We start from the raw sequence: 25,055 nt of genomic DNA on the forward strand, positions 1-25,055 counted from the left end.
CTGCAGCAAAGTACCTTGGCTGGCGGGGGTCCCCAACCCCTGCCAGCTGAAGCCTTCTCCAGCGCCGGTCGCCGGTGCTGCCACATTGCCTGCTCTGCTCTCTCTTCCTCCTCACGTCCTGCACGTTCCTTTAAGTGAAACTGACCATGCTCAATTTCACTAAAAGGAGCCCCCATGGCCCCACGTAGCTACGACACTGGCTATGACATTTTCAATAGTGAGGGACAGGCATGCTTTTCAGGACTCCAGGAACCTGCCTGTCCCTAGTGACTGAAAACACAATATTGAAACACTGCCCACCAATGGCAGCAATGCAGTTGGAGGACTCCTGTTCAGCTTAGAGGGAACAGTGGTTGGAATGCCGCTTCATGATGCAGTGTTAGTTCTGGGTTTGTTAGAATTCTGCGTTATAGTGTGTTAAGCAGCCCAAAACCTAATGCATTTTAGTAGAAGGTCCCCTTAGTTTTAAAAATGTGTATGGTGTTTTCAAAACAATGCAAAAAAGCTGGTGCAAATCTCTGCAGGTCCTTTTGTCTGAGACCAAATTCAAAGCAGAATGATATGCATAATATCTGCTGACATAAAGCCTGTTCTAAAATATATGAGAAATGGACATTCATGTGCTGGCTACATTCAGCAGGAATATCTATTTTACAAACTGAAATGTCCTTACCATGAGCAGGGCAAACTAAGGGACATGGACATCTTTGCAGCAGCATAGGAACATCCATCTTATAAAATGGCTGCACAGACATCCATGTGGAGGAGTAGTCTCATTGTTAGAGCAGTCATCTGAGAAACAGCGGCTGCAGATTTAAATCTCTCTATAGTTGTTTGTAATTTTCTTTTCTTTTTTATTTGTGAGCCCTCCAGGGACAGAAAAATACCTATTGTGATTTCTCTTACTCCCTCAGTAGAAAGCAGCTCAATTGGAGCACCTTTCTGTAACCTGGAGATGCCAAGTACCTGGTCTAAATATGGACATCCATCTTTTGGACAGGGACATCCCTTCTCCTTCTGCAATAAGAGTTGGACATCCATATCTTGGCCCCTCCCTAGTCCCACCCAAAACTACACCCAGACCCCACCCCCTTGCCAGATGAATGTACTGCAGTCCATATCTACTACTACTACTACTACTACTTGACATTTCTAAAGCGCTACCAGGGTTACGCAGCGCTGTACAATTTAACATAGAAGGACAGTCCCTGCTCAAGGAGCTTACAATCTAAAAGACAATCTAAAAGACAGGTGTACAATCTAAAAACAAGTATAGAGTATAGAGTCCGTCTGATAGGGAATACTATAATTCACAAAAGGTTAGGTGCCGAAAGCAGCATTGAAGAGGTGAGTTTTAAGCAGAGATTTGAAAATGGGTAGGGAGGGGGCTTGGCGTAGGGGTTGAGGAAAATTGTTCCAGGCAAAGGGTGAGGCAAGGCAGAATGAGCGGAGCCTAGAGTTGGCAGTGGTGGAGAAGGGAACTGAGAGGAGGGATTTGTCCTGTGAGCGGAGGTTACGGGTGGGAACATAGGGGGATATGAGGGAGGAGAGGTAGTGAGGAGCCGCAGACCGGGTGCATTTATAGGTAAGGAGGAGAATCTTGAATTGTATGCGGTATCTGATCGGAAGCCAGTGAAATGATTTGAGGAGAGGGGTGATGTGAGTATATCGGTTCTGGCGGAATATTAGACGTGCGGCAGCGTTCTGAACGGATTGAAGGGGGGATAGATGGCTAAGTGGGAGGCCGGTGAGGAGTAAGTTGCAGTAGTCAAGGCGAGAGGTAATGAGAGCGTGGACGAGAGTTTGTGCGGTGTGCTCAGATAGGAAAGGGCAAATTTTGCTGATGTTGAAGAGGAAGAAGCGACAGGTCTTGGCAGTCTGTTGGATATGCGCAGAGAAGGAGAGGGAGGAGTCGAAGATGACTCCGAGGTTGCAGGCAGAGGGTGTTATCAACTGAGATGGAGAGTGGAGGAAGAGGAGAGGTGTGTTTAGGTGGAAAGACGAGGAGCTCGGTTTTGGACATGTTCAGCTTCAGGTGGCGGTTGGACATCCAGGCAGCAATGTCGGATAAGCAGGCCGATACTTTGGCCTGGGTCTCCGTGGTGATGTCTGGTGTGGAGAGATATAGCTGAGTGTCATCAGCATAAAGATGATACTGAAAACCATGAGATGAGATCAGTGAGCCTAGGGAGGAGGTGTAGATTGAGAAGAGAAGGGGTCCAAGGACAGATCCCTGGGGAACTCCAACAGATAGTGGGATGGGAGTGGAGGAAGATCCATGAGAGTGTACTCTGAAAGTGCGGTGGGAGAGATAAGAGGAGAACCAGGAGAGTACAGAGCCCTGGAACCCAAAAGAAGACAATGTGGCAAGAAGTAGATCATGATTGACAGTGTCAAACGCAGCGGATAGATCGAGGAGGATGAGGATGGAATAGTGGCCTCTGGATTTGGCAAGGAGCAGGTCATTGCAGACTTTAGAGAGTGCTGTCTCTGTCAAGTGCAGAGGGCGAAAGCCAGATTGAAGTGGATCTAGGATGGCATGAGAGGAGAGAAAATCAAGGCAGCGACTGTGAACGGCGCGTTCAAGTATTTTGGAGAGGAAGGGGAGGAGAGAGATGGGGCGGTAATTGGAGGGGCAGGTAGGGTCAAGTGATGGTTTTTTTAGGAGAGGTGTGACTACGGCGTGCTTGAAGGTGTCAGGGACAGTTGCAGTGGAGAGAGAAAGGTTAAGGATGTGACAGATGGAGGGGGTGACAGTATGGGAGATGGTGTTAAGTAGGTTGGTGGGGATGGGATCGGAGGAACAGGTGGTGCATTTCGAGGAGGAAAGAAGGCGGGAGGTTTCATCCTCGGTGATCTCAGGAAAGGAGGAGAAAGAGGCAATGGTTGGTTGGTTGTTGGATAGGGCTACAGGCTGAAGAGGAAGTGGCTTTGTAAAATCAGGATTTGAACGTCCATGCAGTATGGACATCTAAATGTCAGTTTTCAGACATCCAAGACAGGAATAGAGCTTCTAACATAACCATAGTATTAAGTCTTTGGCCTGTGTGGCATAATAAATAAACTAAAGAGGAGGAAAAAAAAAAGAATTGGCACTAAGCTTACCTCACTGTGGTACCATTATCGAAGCACCAAGTTAAAGATTGCCCTCTTGGTCTGGTTACTTTTATCAGGAATAAATACTGACAGAGAAATTTTCTAAGGTATATGTGTTCCAAAATATGGAGCATATAACTACTTCTTAAACTATGCCCAGAACACGTCTGCTTCATATATGTTTTAAACCTCTTCATACTGTCATCAGTATGTATAAATAATGCCATTTCTAAAATCACCATTTGTACATAGATGCATTTGCACATATAAATCTACTATTTATATGTACAATGACACATACAACTTCTAAAATTGTCTTCTTTATTTTCAAAGAAACTAGACGTATAGAACTAATCAGATAAGTTCAAAGAGAAAGCACCAGAAAACATTTATAGAACTCCTTTGTAGATGAACGATTCAGCAACAAAATTATAAATCAGAAACTTTGCTCAAGATTGAGTTTTACCTGTATTCTTTCTTGCTGGAAAACTGGTTCCAAATTGATTGGAGAATTCCAAAGTCTATTAATCGGAAAAGCTGTACGAATTTCATAAACTTAGCTGGAGCATCTTTGCAAGATGTTGTTCGTTTGCATTCTGCCAAGCGCTGAAGTGTTTCAATGATCTAAAGACAAGAGATCCAGAGACGTCAAATTCAAAGCTCAATTTCTTGATTTCTAATTTCTGGAATACATCTTTTACCTGGGCCTGTATGTTTGTGGTTCTCACTAACTGAATGGGAGTTTCAGGCACTTCATTTGCAAAATGATAACGGAGTGATCCTCGGTTCTGGTACTCAGACTCGGAGACAGCTGGTGGATTTTTCCGCACGTCAAGCAACTCAAGTTTCTGCCTGTTAATTTGAGTTCAAGATCAGAGGTTAGTGGTAAGGAGAGGAAAGATAAATGATTTATGGGCTTTTGGGTATTTTCTTGTATACAATAACTCCCCATTCTATAATCTTGTAAGCCAAATGTTACGCATAGCATGCAAAATTGCAAGTGCAGGTTATAGAATACTTACAGTTATGTGTGTAACTAAATTGACAAGATAGCTGCTAATCGGAATGAACATCCAATTTTTGGTGACAATTGGTCTTAATTAGCAACAATTAGCCCTAATTTGCAGTTATGTATGTAATTGCACTTAGGGGTCCTTTTATGAAGCTGAGGCACAAAGGACCCTGCGGTAGCAGCTGTTTTTCCCACATGGCAAGGCATCTTTTACCGCAGTGGGTAAAAAGCCCCCAAAACAAAATGGCTATGTGGTAAGAAAACTCTTACCCACATGGCCATGCAGTGGAGAGCCCTTACCACCACCCATTGAAGTGGTGGTAAGGGCTCCAACGGTAACACAGCAGTAACTGGGCAGCACACGGTGATGACCACCGGGTTACTGCTGCACTAAACACTTATGGGGTTTTTTTCCCCTCCAGAAATGGCACACACTCGACCTGGAACTGCCACCAGCAGCTGGACTGGACTAGCAGTAGTCACGGAATAGCGAGCAATAAGCTCGTGTTGGGCTTACCACCGGTCTGTAAAAGGGCCCCTTAGTTGGTATTTTTTTCATGTACAACTGCAAGGGAGAGGGGGGGGGGGGGCTGAATGTGGAAGAGGCATAGATGGATCAGAGTGTGCCCAGCACTTATGTGATAAGGTTATAGAATATCAACAGTTACATGCCCAACTGTAACATTGAGGTGCACACATTTACATCTATGGTGTAAATGACTGCACCTAAATGTTGGTATGTAAATGACAATTTATACTAGCATTGTATAATATCAAGTAAGCTCATGATTGCAGATATAAAATTTGTGTTGAGCGTGCAGAATCCCAGTGTCTAACTTTAGGTAGCCTGTACAGATAGCTTCATTGAAACTGTCAGGGCATGAGGCAACCCTATCACACCCCTCCTGTATCAATTAGGATATGAGGAGGGGCATTTTTCGATACAACATCTAAATCTGATTTTGGATATTTTGTGGAAAATGTCCAAAAATCCAATAGTGAACATGGCCATCTTCAAACCCGAAAAACATCCAACTCTGTTTCGAAAATGGCCATTTGCTAGATATTTTTGAGCTCAGGTCATCCATCTTTTAGGACCACTTTCAAAAAAATGTTTTCAAGAGAAAAATGCACAAAACCAAACCATTAGGATGTATGGGGGGGGGGGGGGGGGGGGGGGAGCCTATAGACATACAAACACAGCAGTGGGGCATCCTAGGCATCCTAGGGGGCACTGTTGTGGACTTCACATAAAAGCTCACAGTTACACATCACATAAAAGGTACACATCTCACAGTTACCCTCTTACTTTGAATGGTGAGCCCTTCAAAACCCACCAAAAGCCTCCTGTACCCAACTGTATACCACTACAATATAGCCCTTATGTCTGTAGGTGACACCTATATGTGGGTACAGGAGGTTTTTGGTGGGTTTTGGAGGGCTCACACTTTCCACCACAAGTGTAACAGTTAGAATGGGATATAAGTCTGGGCCCCCTTCTCTAGATTGCACTGCACTGACCATTAGGCTATTCCAGGAATTTGCTTGCTGCTTAAGAGGACTGGCCATAATATCTGAAGCTGTCATAGAAGCCAGTATGCACTGTTTCTTTCACATATTTGGGGGGTGGGAGGGGGTCAGTAACCACTGGGGAAGTAAGGAAGGGTCACACCTTAATACCTCCAGTGGTCATTTGGTCATTTAGGGCACCTTTTTGTGACTTAGTCATGAATAAAACAGGTCTAGCCCAAAGTGTCTAACTTTTAGCCCCGGCCATTTTTGCTTTGTTCCATCTTGGGAAATGTCTAAGTTTTGGGAACGCCCAAATCCCACCTCAACACATTTCCAACATGCCCCCTTGTGATTCGGATGCACTGCATACAAACAACATAGATAACCATCTTAAAAATGGGTTTTGAAGATTGTGATGTGGACATTTAGGCAAAAAACCACTTTACGTTTGGTTCGTCACATGGACCAAATCGTGTTTCAGGCATTTCAGATTCATATACGCTACGTCATAGCGGTAGACTCCTGATGCAGGCCTGTAGGCCGAAACACAACAGTTGTGTCGAGTCTTTTCTTCAATAAAGAAGTTTTTATGATATTGTCTCCAGGATTTGTATTTACATGATCAAACATCCCACTTTTCACCTATAACTGTGTTTTCCCGTGGGGCGTTCGAGTTCTCCGCTTGATTGCGGATTTTTTTGGGGCAAAAAACCCATCCATCTGACACTGTGCCGCTTTTTGGACATTTTTATGTTTTGAAAATGAGCCCTTGTATGTACTCTGCTATATTTCATTCCAAGTCCAATTTCTATTTTTTTTCAACTCATTTTATAACAGGAAGAAATAATTACTTGTAAAGAGAAGTTCTGGGCTGGCAGTAAATCATGAGGGTTCAAATCAGAACTCTGAATTCTGAATATTCTGGTTTCCTTCTCTCATCCATCATTAAGCAATTAATATGCCCTAACATATTTGTACTTGGCAATAGATTGTGATGTGCCATTTGCAATGTACAATGCTGAGAATAGTGATGTGAATAATTATTAAGGCCCATTTACTAAGGAAGGTTGTGAAGTTACCCCATTATAATAACAAAAATGTATGTGCAGTAACTGTGAAAACTCTTTGAGGGTATTGTCAGTGTCGTTATGTTCATATTAGCCCTCTCCTCAAGTCACTTCATTGTCTTCCTATCCGTTTCCGCATACAGTTCAAACTCCTCTTATTGACCTGTGCATTCACTCTGCAGCTCCTCAGTACCTCTCCACTCTCATCTCTCCCTACATTCCTCCCCGGGAACTCCGTTCACTGGGTAAATCTCTCATATCTGCACCCTTCTCCTCCACCGCTAATTCCAGACTCCGTTCCTTTTATCTTGCTGCACCACATGCCTGGAATAGACTTCTTGAGCCGGTACGTCAAGCTCCATCTCTGGCCGTCTTCAAATCTAAGCTAAAAGCCCACCTTTTTGATGCTGCTTTTAACTCCTCTTATTCACTTGTTCAGAACCCTTATCTTATCATCCTTACTTTAATATTCCCTTATCTCTTGTTTGTCCTGTTTGTCTGTCCTAATTAGATTGTAAGCTCTGTCAAGCAGGGACTGTCTCTTCATGTTCAAGTGTACAGTGCTGCGTACGTCTAGTAGCGCTTTAGAAATGATAAGTAGTAGTAGTAGTCAGTATGTTTGAGAAAGGTTCCAGTGCAGTTAATGCAGAAATAAAATTCACTACCACATGTTATCTGTGCAGCAGATAATGCACAATGCAGCTGGATGTTCCTCTAGATGTGATGTTATTTACGCTGTGGTGTCTGTCATGTTAACAGTTAATGCATGCTAATGACCTTCATATTATTTGCAAGGCACAGTCCCCACCCATTTCCTGTCCAAAATGGCATTTTGTGATTAGCTATTCAATATGTTTAATATTCTTATTCCAAAACAGAAAAAGAAACCTCTATGGAAACTTTTGCAGTATTGAAAAATCTCATGTGAGATTTCTCACAGCTAAATCCCTTCACTCGTGACCTGACCCGCTGCTGCTGCTGCTCCGCTCTGTGTTCTTTGGTCACTGTGGACATAGTGCAAAGTGGCGGCAGCGGGTCAGGCTATGGGTGAAGGGATTCAGCAGTGAGAAATCTCATGTGAGATTTTTCAATCCTGCAAAAGTTTCATAGAGGTCCCGCTTTCTGTTTTGGCTTAAGAATATTAAACATTGTGTTGGCTTTCACAGATACATTTTGGACTCCTGATGCAGGCCATTAGGTCAAAACATGGCCTGTGTCAGATCCTTTGTTATTTTAATATAGAATTATTTAAAATGGTTTTATTGCACACTTTATTATGTGAATATTATTAATTCTGCATATTTTCCAAATTCATAAAATAGTATTTGTCCAATAAATATGCTGGTCAAATGACTCTCATTTTACGGTTTGATTTATGAAGGTTTTCCCCAAAGGTATAGACTTTGAAGCGCTTTCTGATGAATTCAGGCTATTGTTTTTCTTGGTTGAGTTCTGCATTGTTTCATGTCATTGTAAAGTGCCTATGGACTTTCTCTGACATAATTTCTCTTCATCTTGACATTTCAATGTCATCTTCTTAAACCTTCTCCGATATCAATGATATCTCACTTTGGCATCATAAAATGTTGTCTTTATAGACTTATTTTGAAATACATATGCCATCCTTTTGATATCCTCGGTTGTCTACTTAAATTTATTTTGATTTTATTAGAACACACTCTTGACATTATCAAGTTGTCTTCTAAGATGTGTACTGACATTTTGATATTGTATAGTTGTCTCCACTGACTTACATGTGCATCAGTACTGATTATTTCTTAACACAGATTGTATGCCCCTCAGGGTAGACACCTACCATATTATGTACCTGCTTGCTGTTTATTCTGTACATACCTTCAGGTTTATATTACTCACATTTTTTGTATAATCCTTCATTTACACAGTGCTATATATTTTATTTTCATTATCCTTTATCATTTGTCATCATACCAATTGTAGAAATGGGCATCATTTTGTGTCATTTCCAGAAATGTTCATTTCAATCATTTTTGTTTGTTTATTTGTTCATTACTGGAGAAAGTTTATATAATGCATCCTGCTTGGAAGTAGGGTGAACTGTTTCCAAATAAGTGCACTCTCTTTTCCCGATAGCATGCGAATGAGCAGTGGTTTACAAATGTACAGTGGTGCACTATGGGGAAAAGAGTGCATCCATTTTCCAAATAAGGCACAATCATTAGAAAAAGTGCACACTATTATAGGCTGAAGGAAAAAAAAACATGAATTCTCTTGGGGTTTTTTGCTCACTTTTGGTTTTTAACAACATGCAATGACATTGGATAGGTCATTGACATTTCCCATATCATTGCAAACAACAGCCTATCCCTAACTAAAATACTGATAACACAGTGTGGGACCTAAAGTGACTGACTGGCTTAGGAACTGGTTGAGTGGAAGAAGAGCAAATGTAGTGATAAAGGAGATCACTGAGGAAAAGGATGTTACTGGTGGTGTGCTACAAGCTTTGGTTCTTAAGTGATATTGCCAAAGGTCTGTCTGGTAAGGCTTGCCTCTTGGTGCAAAATGTGCAATAGGGTAGATACTTTTGATGGTGTGAATAACATGAGGAGGGACCTGGCAAAGCTTGAAGAATGAGACAGAATTTGGCAGCTAAGAATTAATGCCTAAAAATTCAGGATCAGGCATTTGGGCTGCACAAACCCAACGGAGCAGTGCAGTTTAGGGGGTGAAGTACATGTGTGCATGAGAGGAGTGGCACTTGGCTGTGATCATATGTGATGATCTTAAGATAGCCAAACGGGTAGAAAAGGTGACAAAAGCTAGAAGGATGCTTGGGTGCATAGGGAGAGGAATGGCCAGAAGTAAAAAGGAGGTGACGATAAAAATTTAAGTACGCTATTCTCTCTGATCATGAGGTAGAAGTGTGGGAAGATTGTGCCTGAGTGCACTTGTTTGATAGGTCTGGGCTATCAAAAGCCCAGATCTGTCAAACACGGGGTCTTTAGGTCCATGGGACCACCAGACCCAAAGTACCCCCACCCTGAGCCAGGAGGAGAAGAACCAGGAAGGGCTCAATTAAATTCAAGGCATGATTGGGGATTTGTAAACTCTCTGAAGTCACAGAAATCAGCCTGCTTTCAATTTGCCAGAAAATATTGATTTCCAAGGGATAAACTTCTAAAATCCATAAAGTGTTTTCCATAAAACACCTTATGGAGGCCTCATTTAAAGTAGTGTGTGCAGTTCTGGAGACTGCACCTACGAAAAGATATAAACAGGATGGAGTCGGTACAGAGGGCAGCTACAAAATTAGTAAGCAGTCTTGAACATAAAAAATATAGGGGCAGGCTTATGAACCTCAACATGTATACACTGGAAGAGAGGAGGGAGAGAGGAGACATGACAGAAATGCTTAAATATCTCAAGGACATTTATGTACAGGAAGTGAGCCTTTTTCAACCAAAGGAGAGCTCTGGAACGAGGGGGCATATGATGAAGTTAAGAGGGAATAGGTTTAGGAGTAATCTAAGGAAGTATTATTTCATGGAAAGGGTGATGGAGGCATGGAACGGCCTCCCGGTGGAGGTTGTGGAGTCGAGGACTGTGTCAGAATTTAAAAAGGCATGGGATAAGCATGTGGGATCGCTTAGGAAAAAAAAGAGTTAAGGGTTACAGAGGATGGGCAGAGTGGATGGGCCATGTGGCCTTTATCTGCCGTCATGTTTCTATGTTTCTATAAATTTCAAGAAAATCTGGAAAGTATCTAAGGAAATCTGAAAGCATTTTGCTGATCCAACAGGCAATAGCTTTCCTCACTTTGGACTCTCTACAGTTTTGCTGTGGAATTTACCACAAATGTGACTTTTGCTTTATGTTTGCTAAATGGATTTGTCAAAATCACAGAGGCTACTAATCAATGGCTTGATATCTGGTTATTCTTAGTCAGATTAGCTATCCAGTCAACTGTAAGGACTCCTTTTACTAAGCGACGGTAAGCTCAATGCGGGCTTACTGCTCACTCTACAGGAAGTAACTCCGGACTACCTCAGCAGCCTGGTGGTACTTCCCACCCCTAGTCATTTCCAGAGCTACAAAAATATATTTATTTTTGTAGCGCCGTAGTGTACCCGGCAGTAATCGGGTAGTGCCGCGCACTGCCCGGTTACTGCCAGGTTAACACGTGAGCCCTTACTGCCACCTCAATGGGTGCCAGTAAGGACTTACCCCAAAATGGCAGTGTGGCAAGTGCTTTATTTGCTGCCTGGCCATTTCCTGTAGGAAAGTGAGACTTCCCTTTTACCAGCTGCGGTAAAAGGAGGCCTTAGTGTGCATGTAAAACATGCGCCGATGCCAGCACCAGCCCTCTTTTGCTGCAGCTTGGTAAAAGGGGCCCTAACTGAATATTAAGAAAAGTGGATATTAAGAAATATAAAAAAAAAAAAAAAATCCAGTTAAGTTGGCCACTGAATATAACCAATCAAAAATGTGACTACATTTAGGACAAGTATATTTATGGTCTAACTTAACCAGTTAACCTAACTTAACCAGATAGTATCAGTGGTACTCTGCTAAAGTCAAACTGTACCCCTAGCATGCCTCGAACTCCACCCAAATAAAATTGAATAAAATTTATGTGGTGAGTTGGGTAAGGAGTTGGGAGGGGACATTTAAAGTAAAAAATATTTGTCCAGGTAACTTCCTCAGGTGTTCACAGACCTTCACTGGTTCATTGAACTGGGTAGTGAACACAGTCTTCATTCATTCTATAAATGATGAAACCCCAGTATTTGTTCGAATACAGATTGACTAAAATATACAAATAACACAAAGAAAGGATCTGCTGTCAACAAATGACAAAAACTACCTACAGTTAAAACTGTAGTCACCAGCAGGAAAAAAGGCCTCAAAGAGCTTCCAGGTCCTGAATCGATCTGTTGAAGCTATAACGGGTCCATAGACCCTGCTTTCATCATTGGCCAAAAAAACCTACTGCTATGTCAACCTAATGGTGAAAAAAATAATATCTGCAACTTCATAGGTGTCTCGTTTCGAATACTGTGAGCCCTTGGGTCCTGCTGGAGGCGGAGAAACCACTGGCCTCCAAAGGACAGCCGGACAACCCCTAACTTCACCCGCGGCGACCACCGTTCACTGGGAGTTGAGCCCCCAGCTGCAGGCGGCCAACGGGACTTCAGGAACCACAGGGGTCGGCAGACTGGCCTGACGAGAGAGGCAGGAGCAAGCAGAGATGGTCAGGAACAAGCAGTAGTCAGGGCTGGCAGCAAACAAGGATAATCAGGAACAAGCAGTAGTCAGGGCTGGCAGCAAACAAGGATAATCAGGAACAAGCAGTAAAGTCCAGAACCAGGCATACTGACAACAGATCCACGCGCACTGCAACTACCCTGGAACAGAGTAGTAGCCGAAGCACAGAAGGGCTGAAGGCAGGGCTTTGAATAGGGAAGCGATCTGAGTCAACCTTACTCAGCTGTATCCAACATGGCTGTCCCCATAGGAGATCCTCCCAAGACCAAATATGGAGTTCCTTCCTGTTCTCGTTACTACAAGATGGCTGCCCTCTCCTGAGCTAGCCAAGATGGCTGCTGCCCTGGCTCCAAGTCGGATGATGGCTGCTGGATTAGGAAAACCGAAACATGGCTGATTCCTCTGAGTTAACCAAGATGGCCGTGGTCTTGCTCCAAGCTAGATGATGGCTGCCAGGCTTAGGAAACCGAACCAAACCTTCTTAAGCCTGATCCTCCTCCCTTTCTGAGGAGCCCGTGGCCGGTCCCAGTTGGGGGCAGCGCCGAACAGGTGAGGAACGTGACAATAGGCAATTGAATTACATTAATTGTATAACGTTAAACACCACACTTATCTTTATAGTGGGTGCTTTCTGGACAGCGTAACATTCTGTATTCCTCTTTCTATTATTAATGTGCCGAGCTGACGGTGGCCAGCATTTCGCACAGCTGCTTCAGGGCTTCGATCTCACATTTTAAAGAAAGGTCAGACCAAACGACAGCCGGCATGGTTAAAAAGTGAGGTGAAGAAAGCTATTAGAGCTAAAAGAAAATCCTTCAGAACATTGAAGAAGGAACTGACTGAAAATAATAAAAAACAGCATAAGGAATGTCAAGTCAAATGCAAAGTGCTGATAAGGAAGGCTAAGAGGGACTTCTTAAAAAAGATTGCGTTGGAGGTAAAAACACATAGTAAAACCTTTTTAGGTATATTAAAAGCAGGAAGCCGGCAAAAGAATTGGTTGGACTGCTAGATGACTGAAGAGTAAAAGGGACGATTAGGGAAGACAAAGCTGTAGCAGAGAGATTAAATGAATTCTTTGCTTCGGTCTTCACTGAGGAAGATTTGGGTGGGATACCGGTGCCAGAAATGGTATTCAAAGCTGACGAGTAGGAGAAACTTAATGAATTCTCTGTAAACCTGGAAGATGTAATGGGGCAGTTCTACAAACTGAAGAGTAGCCAATCTTCTGGACCGGATGGTATTCATCCCAGAGTACTGATAGAACTAAAAAACGGCATCTAAATGGTACAAAATCTTCCAAGAGCACTCTTCTCACTCTCCTTCAGCCTTACAAAACATTTGGAACAAAGAACTCAATTCTCAAATATCTGCAGAACAATGGGAAAAAATCTGGACATTACTATATAAATCCTCAAAATCATCTGCTCTTACACAATCATCGTTCTACATTTTGCATAGAGCTATGTGGACACCTTACAAACTTTCCAAAATATCTAAAGAAGTCTCAAATAGATGCTGGTCCTGTAACAACCATGTAGGTACTTTAGACCACTTAATTTACCATTGTCCTATACTGGATGAGTATTGGTCTCATATAGAGGACACTATTTCCCATATTCTAGATTTTAAGGTCTCTCTAACATACAAAATCATAATCACGGGAGAATTTGGTTTAGACACGGTAATACAACCACACGTAGCCAAATTATTATGTATATTGATTCAAGTTGCTTTAAAACGGATATGTCAAAATTGGAAGGACTTTACGAAGTTATCTTATGATATGTGGTGGAATACAGTATGTCTTTACGCTAAATATGAAAAAGCTGCTGCAGAGAAATGCGGCTCCCTTTTAGCATTTAATAAAACTTGGTCTCCTATACTCAACTACTCATCCAGTTAATATTAATTATTATAATCTATGCAAATATAAATGGGTACTAATTACATATATATGTATAATTTCTTGTCTTCACTCTAACATTTAATAATATGCTTACTCCTATAGATATATATTACCTGTAATGAAACAGAATCAGGGATTCTAGAGTTGATGTAAACACTGTCTATAATTCTTCTATAAATCAGTGTACATAATCTAACTTGTTAAACTGTTATTAAGTCATTGGTACTTAATTTCCTTTCTTTTTGTTATTTCAAAATTAATAAAAATGATTGAACACAAAAAAGAACTAAAAAATGAGCTTGCGGAACTATTGTAATATGCAATTTATCCTTAAAATCGAGCGTGTTACCGGAAGATTGGAGGGTGGCCAATGTAACGCCGATTTTTGAAAAAGATTCCAGAGGAGATCCGGGAAATTATTTATTTATTTATTGCATTTGTATCCCACATTTTCCCAACTATTTGCAGACTCAATGTGGCTTACATTATGCCATAGTGGCGATTGCCACTAATTATAGACTAGTGAGTCTGACGCTGGTGCCGGGCAAAATTGTAGAGACTATTATAAAGAACAAAATTACAGAGCATATTCAAAAGCATGGATTAATGAGACAAAGTCAACATGGATTTAGTGACTTTGAATCTTGCCTCACCAATCTACTACATTTCTTTGAAGGGGTGAACAAACATGTGGATAAAGGTGAGCCGGTTGATATTGAGGGGCATAATCGAATGTAAACGCCCATCTCCATGGGCGTTTATCTCCGAGAACGGGTCCGTGAAGGGGCGGGCTGAACCGTATTTTCAAAAAAATGGACGTTTTTGAGCAGGGCGTTTGTTTTTTTTAGCGATAATGGAAACTAAAAATGCCCAGCTCAAAAACGTCCTAATCCGAGCCATTTGGTCGTGGGAGGGGCCACGATTCATAGTACACTCGCCCCCCTGACATGCCAGGACACCAACTGGGCACCCTAGAGGTCAGTGCGGTGGACTTCAGACAACGCTTCCACATGCATAGCTCCCTTACCACGGTTGCTGAGCTCCCAACCCACTTCCCCCAAAACCCACTACCCACAAATGTACAACACTACCAAAGCTCTTAGGGGTGAAGGGGGCACCTACATGTGGGTACAGTGGGTTTTGGAGGCCTCCCATTTACCAGCACAAGTGTTACAGGTGGGGGGGGGGATGGGCCTGGGTCCACCTGGCTGAAGTGCACTGCGGTACCCACTAAAAGTGCTCCAGGGACCTGCATACACGCAGGCCTCTAGGACTTGTTACTGCTGTATAACATTGGCACACCAGTTGACACCTGAAGACTAATCTCTCCGAAAACGTCCTTTATTGGAATAAGCATGTTTACTCACAGTTAACTGCAGATCAGAGGTTGTGCCCCACTGGCAACGAGTCTCCCTGGTACTGAGATTAGCAGTAGGTCAGAGCTGGCAGAATGCTGTACAATGCCCTCTTTCAGCCACATTCAAGGTAAGAACTAAGTTCTCTAACGTGGCTAACACATGGAAGGATCTAAAACTGGCTTACAAAAATGGCCACTACCTCATGGACTACCGGAAACAAAACTGGACACACTCTGACCCAGTAGGCAGGGGGAAAAGCACCATGGGAGAAGAGCCTACCAACTACCAACATCGTGAGACTGTAACACAAGCTAATGAAATCACGGAGCCCAATACCCTACACCCACCACAATGCAATGCTGATGTGACCCTGTACTGCACCCGAGAGCCACATCTGACCCAGGGAAAGGCTGTGACAGGATCGAACACATTCTGCTGTCATGGAGGTGGGTACGGCATTTGAGGCTGGCATAGAGGCTGGAAAAAAAGTTTTTAAAGTGGGGTTTTTTTGGTGGGAAGGGGTTAGTGACCACTGGGGAAGTCCGGGGAGGTCATCCCCGATTCCCTCCAGTGGTCATATGGGCAGTTGGGGCACTTTTTTGGGACTTGTTCGTGGAAAAAAAAGGGTCCAAAAAAAGTGACCCAAAATCGTAGTAAAAACGCCTTTTTTTTGATTATCAGCTAAAGACGCCCATCTCTCCTCGGCTGATAACCATGCCCCAGTCCCGCCTCCACCACGCCTCCGACACGCCCCCGTCAACTTTATTCATTTCCGCGACGGAGTGCAGTTGGAATCGCCCAAAATTGGCTTTCGATTATACCTATTTGGGGGCCTTTGCGAGAAAAATGCCCGTCTCCTGATTTGGGTCAAAATATAGGCCTTTTTCTCTTTCGATTATAAGCTGGATTGTGTATCTGGATTTTCAGAAGGCGTTTGACAAAGTACCTCATGAAAGACTCCAGAGGAAATTGGAGAGTCATGGGATAGGAGGTAGTGTTCAATTGTGGATTAAAAACTGGTTAAAAGATAGAAAACAGAGAGTACGGTTAAATGGTCAGTATTCTCAATTGAGAAGGGTAGTTAGTGGGGTTCCCCAGGGGTCTGTGCTGGGACCGCTGCTTTTTAACATATTTATAAATGACTTAAAGATGAGAGTAACTAGTGAGGTAATTAAATTTGCTGATGACACAAAGTTATTCATAGTAGTTAAATCGCAGGAGGATTGTGAAAAATTACAAGAGGACCTTACGAGACTGGGAGACTGGGCGTCTAAATGGCAGATAACGTTTAAGTGCAAAGTGATGCATGTGACAAGAGGAACCTGAATTATAGTTACGTCATGCAAGGTTCCACGTTAGGAGTCACAGACCAAGAAAGGGATCTAGGTGTCGTCGTTGATGATACGTTGAAATCTTCTGCTCAGTGTGTTGCTGCAGCTAAGAAAGCAAATAGAATGTTAGGTATTATTAGGAAAGGAATGGAAAACAAAAATGAGGATGTTATAACACCTTTGTATCGCGCCATGGTGCGACCGTACCTCAAATATTGTGTTCAATTCTGGTCGCCGCATCTTAAAAAAGATATAGTGGAATTAGAAAAGGTACAGAGAAGGGCGACGAAAATGATAAAGGGGATGGGACAACTTCCCTATGTGGAAAGGCTAAAGCGGCTAGGGCTCTTCAGCTTGGAAAAAAGGCAGCTGAGGGGAGATATGATAGAGGTCTATAAAATAATGAGTGGAGTTGAAAGGGTAGACATGAAGCGTCTGTTTACGCTTTCCAAAAATACTAGGACTAGGGGCATGCGATGAAGCTACAATGTAGTAAATTTAAAACGAATCAGAGAAAATGTTTCTTCACTCAACGTGTAATTAAACTCTGGAATTCGTTGCCAGAGAATGTGGTAAAGGCGGTTAGTTAGCAGAGTTTAAAAAAGGTTTGGCGGCTTCCTAAAGGAAAAGTCCATAGACCGTTATTAAATGGACTTGGGGAGAATCCAGTATTTCTGGGATAAGCAGTATAGATTGTATTTTTTGGGATCTTGCCAGGTATTTGTGACCTGGATTGGCCACTGTTGGAAACAGGATGCTGGGCTTGATGGACTTGTGGTCTTTCCCAGTATGGCAATACTTATGTACTTATGGTAGGAAGGGACATAGGAGGGTGGATTTCAAATAGGTTAAGAACAAATTATTTTGCAGTATTGCTGATACGGATTAAAAAGAATAACAAAAAATATCACATATTATCTAAGCAAAAGAAAATGGGAAAACAAAAGTAATGACTGAAAATTAATTTAGGAAAATATGAGAAAGAGGGAAAGAATATGGGTAAAATATAGAAACTCAATGTTGTTCAACGAACAGTGTTTATATTCAGCTTGAAGTGGTAGTCAAGCATCCAGATGGATATAGGTCTGAAACAGCTGTAGATGTTGTAATGAGAAAGTTGGCAGGAGGACATTAAAGGGAAATACTAAAAGATTTGTGAAAATAACAGAGGCTGGTGGCATCTTATAAACTAACCAATTTATTTAGGCAGGAGTTTTGAGGACAAGAATTCACTTTGTCAAGTCTATGCTTCAGCAAATTGGCTAGACTATATGATACCATCAGCCTCTGTCATTTTTGCTATTTCAGACTAATGCGACTGACTCTTTGGAAGGTTTAGATTTGTGTAAAAAAAAAAAAAACAAGTGATGAGATTACAGGACCTGGGTCGTGAGTGCACATCTCCCAGCCTATCTCGATTCTCTATAAAGAATTTGTTTATAATTAGTATCCAGCAAAAAAGCTGAAATCTTGATCTAAATTATGTGCAAATATACAAAGTAAGCATCATCTCCATAATAACATGGTGAATCTGATCCCTTTTCTTGGTCTTTATTAAGTTCATAGGGTTTAACTGGCCAGAAATGAATCCTGGCTGGTTAACAGGGGTATAATCGAACGGTGCTGGCCAAATAGCTGGCCGGCCATCTTCGGGGCCGGCACCGTAAGTGGGCAGAGCCAACCGTATTTTTGAAAAAGAGGACCGGCCATCTTTTTCTTCGCTAATACGGTTGGGCCCGGCCAAATGTCAGAGTTTGCTGGGTTTGAGATGGCCGGCATCGATTTTCGGCTATAATGGAAAATAATGCCGGCCATCTCAAACCCGGCCAAATCCAAGGCATTTGGTCGTGGGAGGAGCCAGCATTTGTAGTGCACTGGCCCCCTTCACATGCCAGGACACCAACTGGGCATCCTAGGGGGCACTTCTAAAAATTAAAAAAAAAATAGCTCCCAGGTGCATAGCTCCCTTCCCTTGGTTGTTTAGCCCCCCAAATCCCCCCTAAACCCACTCCCCACAACTCTACACCATTACCATAGCCCTAAGGGGTGAAGGGGGCACCTACATGTGGGTAAAGTGGGTTTTGGGTGGGTTTTGGAGGGTTCCCATTTACCACCATAAGTGTAATAGGTAGGGAGGGGGATGAGCCTGCGTCCACCTGTCTGAAGTGCATTGCACCCACTAAAAACTGCTCCAGGGACTTGCATACTGCTATCAGGGAGCTGGGTATGACATTTGAGGCTGGCATAGAGGCTGGCAAAAAAGTTTTTTTTTCTTTTTTTGGGTGGGAGGGGGTTGGTGACCACTGGGGAAGTAAGGGGAGGTCATCCCTGATTCCCTCCATTGGTCATTTGCTCAGTTGGGGCTCCTTTTGAAAAAAAGGGACCAAGTAAAGCCGGCGAAATGCTCGTCAAGCCTGGCTTTTTTTTCCATTATCAGGCGAAGCCGGCCATTTTGTGAGCATGCCCCCATCCCGCCCCGTCTTCACTACCCTACCGACACGCCCCCTTGATGTTTCGCCGGCTCCGCGACGGAAAGCAGTTGAACCCGGCCAAAATTGGCTTTCGATTATACCGATTTGGCCGGGCTCAGGAGATCGCCGGCCATCTCTCGATGTGTGTCAGAAGATGGCGGGCGATCACTTTCGAAAATGAGCTGGTAAATTACCTGTTTGGGGCTAAACGCTAATTTTCAGTGTCACTTATACGGTTAGTGCCGCTGAAAATAACTGGTTAGTGCCAAACTGAAAAATGGCTATTTTGGGGCATTCCAGTTTCAAAGTTGGCAATTGACCAGTTAACCTCATATATAGATTATATAAAAGTCAGTACTATCTTTATGCGGTAACCAATAGCTGGCTACGTTGAATATCGCACTTAACCAGCTATGTGTTGGCCAGTTTTGGAAATCCAGAAATGCAGTGCTGGTACTCGGACATGGCCCGACATGGAATTTCCAGGTTTTAACAGTGGCGGTGGCAAGAAAAAAAAACGCTGATTACTGCTGGCTGAATATCAGGCCGGAATGTTCTTATATTATATTCTTTCTGTGAGCTGTGCTCTGCTCATGTTCTACTTAACTAGAACCATAATGACTCTTGGAAATATACTGAAATATTTACCTTGCTGCTGTCACAACCACCCCATCTTTTTCATTAAATGGCGTGAACTGATGGTCCTCATGGACGGTGGCTTTGAGGATATGAGCACCATTGCGAGTTGCTTTGATTTTGTAATCATAGATGGCATCTGCACGGACATTTTTATTTACCTCAAGAAAGAAAAATAAAGCAAGAATGAGAGAACAAAATACAGTGAGAGAGAGAGAGAGAGAGAGAGAGAGAGAGAGAGAGAGAGAGAGATCCATACAAAGCAATTTCAGAGCACAGTCTTACTTACTTGCTCACAGCTACTGCTACTGTGCACATAGGCATTGCCCATAACAAGGCGAACTCTCTCTGTACAGCTGTTTAGATTCCTTGATTTGGTGACAGACATTTGATTTGTTTTCTTATTTTCTTTAATTTCATAGCTCGTATGGCAAACACCTCCAATTCCCAACTGCCGAAAAAGAGAACATTAGATTTCTGAGAATGATAAACATTATTATTCTTATTTGTCATTCTGTCTCATTTTGTAGGGACAACATTTCTATCAACCACAGTTATCTTTGTTTACCAAACTTCGTTTCAGTTTTTGATAAAGTTAAGACAATAACAAGAATTAACTGAGCAGCCATATTGTTGTACTGCAAGAAGTTTCAAAGTTAATTTCCAATTAATACCCCGCCTAAGTGAAAGACCTTCTAGGCAGCTTACATCATCACATCTAGATGGTACAAAAGAAGTAGGAAGAAAAAGTTAACAATCCAATAGAGGAAGTAAGTCAAAGTTGCAAAGGGAAATCACACTGGACTAAGCCTTCCCCTATTTTTTGTTGTGCTCTTAAAACTTTCCTTTTTCAAGATGCTTTTGGATCACCTTATGCCATAGAGATTACTGAGCGCTCTCGGGGAAATCGTCTGCATCGTTTCTTCATTTCTGCTGTTTTTTTTTAACTACTGTACTATTGATAATGGAATTCCTCTCTATCCCTTTTCCTTCTCCCTTTGCTTTTAATCAAATCCCCTTTTAAATCTGTTTTTTTTTAATGAATGCCCTGAAAGTTATGTCTTTAGAGCGGCAACCTGAGTCCTGAACCTGAACATGAAAAAGATGTTTTTCCGTAGTCATAGAATGGTAGTAAGTCTTTTCATGATAAGGATCACTAGATTTAAAAATATAAATGGCCTTTAGCCTGGCACAGTTTAGCTCAATGTGTATCATATTGCACCTTTCCTGATTGCTACATTTGTTGTACTGTGTTTATCTAGGCTCCTGAGGAAGGTACACCTGCCAAAACACAGCCCTGTCGAGTCTTTTGATAGTAGGTTTGCAGTATTTTGGAAACAATAAAGACTCATTTTATTCATGGAGCTTTGACTTCCTTGTCTTTTGTGTCCTCACTCCCTGCTGCTGGTTTTGCACATATTCATGAAGATTGGAGTTTCTTCTTCTATTTTTTATCAATAGAAATCAAACAAAATAAAACATGGAAAAGAAAATAAGATGATACCTTTTTTATTGGACATAACTTAATACATTTCTTGATTAGCTTTCGAAGGTTGCCCTTCTTCGTCAGATCGGAAATAAGCAAATGTGCTAGCTGACAGTGTATATAAGTGAAAACATTCAAGCATTACTATGACAGTCTGACAGGGTGGGAGGATGGGGGTGGGTAGGAGGTATGCATGGGGACATCAAAGCATATCATTGATATTCTAACAGGATAGGTGTGGATAGGTGAGGGGTGGGGTGATCAACAGAGACATACAGCTTTATGGTTTATAATGGGCTAGGAACCCCAGATCCTTGTTAAGTCCTTTCTGTTGGGTGATAACCTTAAGAGTGGACTAACACGGCTACCACACTCCTCTCCTTCTATTTCTGTAAGTTGCCAAAAAAACATATGTAAATTATAGCATTCCATAGTTTAGGCCTGTAACGGTGTTTCCTGCCCATGCTTCACCCATACACCACCCATATGTTCAAACTATATGCTATTGTATTTCAGTGATTTATATAGGGAGTGGGAGGAGTAGCCTAGTGGTTAGTGCAGCAGACTTTGATCCTTGGAAACTGGGTTCAATTTCCACTGCAGCTCTTTGTGACTCTGGGCAAGTCATCTAACCCTCCATTGCCCCAGGTACTAATAAATACCTATATACTATGTAAACCACTTTGAATGCATCTACAAAACAAAACACAGAAAGGCAGTATATTAAATCCCATTCCCTTTCCCTAAAACAGCATATAGGTGGATTTTTGTTATTTATGTGCACACATGCACACATAAACATGCATGTGCCAGTATTCTAATCATTTACATGCATATTCAATATGTAAATGTTAGCATCTTCCTTAAAGAATTGTCCCCATTGAGGGGAAAAGTGAGTGCCAACATTTCGGTGCCAAGTTTGCTCGTAAATGACCTGAATACTGGCATATGGGTGCATATGTGTGCAAATGCCAAAATTTTGGCTATGTACTTTTCTATAAACATGTGGCTAAATGCAATGGCATGTACATATATACATAAGGTGGAGTCTGGATAGAGCATGTATAGGGCACACAATCATGTGCGTAAATGATAGAAAACTATAATTTATGAGTGCTTTCAGAAATGTAGGCTCAGTCACTTACAACAGCTCAGCAACGTATCCAGGAATTTTTCATAGGGAGTGCATCTCCCGCCCCCATGCCCCCCTGCATCCCCACATTTCTGTACAACTCCCCAGTCCATACCTTCGAATCACCTCCACTCCAGTCTTGCCAGGCAGCGGCACTCATAGGGTGCCTGCACCTGCAGCGGGACTTTCTCTCACTCTGAACTATCCTGCCCTTCACTAAACAGGATGTTGCATCAGAAGGGGCGGGACGGTTCAGAGTGAGAGAAAGTTCTGGTGCAGGCACAGGCAGCATATGAGTGCCACTGCCGCTGCCTGGGGTGAAGACTGGAGCAGAGGTGATTTGAAGGCAGGGTGTGTGTGTGTGTGGGGGGGGGGGGGGGCCGAATTGCAGAGCTTTGCCGGGAAGCAGGTGTGTAACCAGACCTCGTGGTGGGAGGGAGCCAGAGCCCGAGGTGGGGGCACATTTTGGTCTGCCACCTTGCCACCCTGCCGCTCCCCACCCACTGCCGCAGCAAATACCTTGGCTGGCGGGGGTCCCCAACTCCCAACAGGTAAAGCATTGTCCAGCACCGGTCTCTGGCACTGCCACGTTGCCTGCCCTGCTCTGTCTTCTTCTCACATCCTGCACACTCCTTTTAGTGAAATTGAGCGTGCCAGACATGAAGGGAAGACAGAGCAGGGCAGGCAATGCGGCGGCACCGGAGACTAGTGCTGGACAAGGCTTCAGCTGGTGGGGATTGGGGACCTCCGCCAGCAAAACCAGGGGCCCAGAGGAAATTGGGTGGGGGGGGGGGGGGATGCCCCCTTGGCCCCACTTAGCAACGCCACTGCCGGGACGTGACATATGTCAGACAGTTTATCTGCATACTGCCTCCTGCCCTCTGCAGCTGCACATATCTAATCTGTTATGCTACTATTTTATAAAAGAAAGTTGGCACCTAGGGCTTCTCATTTGCCATACAGGAATTGCTAGCGCGGCTTTGGATAAGAATCCCCTACTGTTTTCATAGAATAGACACCACATAGGCATCCTCTAGGTACCTAAACATAGGCTCACTTTTATAGAATTGCCCTCCTCATGTTTAGTGCTGGCCAGGATATTTATAAATGTTCACAAAATTCACCGTTGATTTGAAAATATTCATTGAGTATCATGGATTTTTTTTTAAGGGTCACCACTGTACTCATTTTCAGAAGCAGCAAATGAAAGGAAGAAATGACTAGAAATAGTATCTCAAAGCCTCAAAGTTTCAGAGAGAAGAGTTCTTATATGGCTATTTAGAGCTTATGTTCTTTAGGCAAAAAGGGAGCAGCAGTTTTCAGTCAGGTGTAAGTACAGCCAGAGCGGTGGAGGTAAAAAGAGCTTTGGAAGAGTATAGCAGGGGCAAAAAATTAGGGGATAAGTAATTTTCAGCCTGTCTTGAGACAAAATCTACCCTGCTTGAAATCTTAGCCAAACTGGAGGAAACATTGTTAAGGATCATCATCATTTCAATGGTGCCTCATCATGGAGAACATTAAAACATATGGGTGCCCAGGACCTCAGGAAACATTGTTATGGAATGAGTAAGTTGGCGGGAGTCAGTTGGCATACAGTAAATTATTCAATAATCAGGATCAAAGATAAGTAATTGGGCTGATTTTAATTGAATGGCGGAATGACCCTAGCACTTACTGAGGTTACCCAATTGGACAGAGCTTCTACAAGTGATTGGAATGACTGAAATCTGGGGAAATTTGCCACTTAAAATTAGTTATTTTATTTTTGTACCCAGTGCTTTCCCACTCATGGCAGGCTCAATGTGGTTTACATGGGGGCAATGGAGGGTTAAGTGAGGTGCCCAGAGTCACAAGGAGCTGCCTGTGCCTGAAGTGGGAAACAAACTCAGTTCCTCAAGACCAAAGTCCACCACCCTAACCACTAGGCCACTCCTCCACTCTAGTTTTACTAGGTGTTCATGGTATGGATGAGAAAGAACAAATTGGGGAAGGGAATAGAAGGAGTGTGGCAATGCTGCTCTTGCTGTGTTTTCAATAGGTTTCACTTATTTCACAGGAATCACATGCATGGTTTTTTGGATTCTGTTATTGCTAAAATGCCATCTTTAAAACAAATTGATTTTAAAAGGTCCACATGAAAAACATAACAATGCATTCATGTATATTTTAGTATTGCAGGATCCAGAATCCTTAGTAATGACCTGCAACTATAGAATCAGTACAAAGTCATGCTCACAAAATGGCTCCCATTATTTCTGAGTAACTAAATTCATGTTAAATAACATGCTAAAGACAATGTAAAGTGTTTACCTCCTGTAGGCTATATATGTCTTGGTTTGTCTTGATGTTTAGCTGGTAGATACTTATAATGCCTCTTAATATATTAACAACTGTTTCTAAAACACTGTTAGAGGTATAAATAACTCCAACTTGGCCACTGCGATATTGAAATGTGATGGGTTGGTTGAGTTGTTCTTGAAGAATTTGAGACAGTTTAGATGATCGAGTAAATGGATCTTTGTTCCAAACACCATTGTATTCCTCCACCTCTAGCTCATGAATCTGTGAAAAAAAACAAGAAGATATTTTTCTGTTAATGTCAGGGGTTTTCTTTGCAAAATTATTTTAAATGCACTTTAATGACTTACACAATTACTCATGCTCATGAAAAAACCACAACATATTTTCCCAATTTGAACTACACATTTCAAAGGAGGTAAAGCACTTTTGGAGGAGAAGCAAATAACATAAATTATGGAATGAAATAAACCTGGTATTTGCAGGGCTGGACTGACTCT

At 42.5% G+C, this 25,055-nt stretch overlaps 1 protein-coding gene across 1 annotated transcript in view; it reads right to left on the reverse strand.

Moving 5' to 3' along the window:
- LOC115472920 (vitellogenin-1-like) overlaps positions 1-24,650 on the reverse strand; it is a 124,528-nt gene extending 99,878 nt beyond the window's left edge. Inside the window, exons 1-5 of the mRNA XM_030207443.1 lie at positions 24,568-24,650; positions 19,929-20,090; positions 19,652-19,800; positions 3,798-3,948; positions 3,563-3,720 (exon numbers count right to left, since the gene is read on the reverse strand). Coding sequence (XP_030063303.1) covers positions 3,563-3,720; positions 3,798-3,948; positions 19,652-19,800; positions 19,929-20,027 — 557 coding nt within the window. The 5' untranslated portion in view covers positions 20,028-20,090; positions 24,568-24,650. The remainder of the gene's footprint in view (positions 1-3,562; positions 3,721-3,797; positions 3,949-19,651; positions 19,801-19,928; positions 20,091-24,567) is intronic.
- Between the last annotated feature and the right edge of the window lie 405 nt (positions 24,651-25,055).

The sequence above is a fragment of the Microcaecilia unicolor genome, chromosome 6 (assembly GCF_901765095.1).
Source record: "Microcaecilia unicolor chromosome 6, aMicUni1.1, whole genome shotgun sequence".
Lineage (NCBI taxonomy): Eukaryota > Metazoa > Chordata > Amphibia > Gymnophiona > Siphonopidae > Microcaecilia > Microcaecilia unicolor.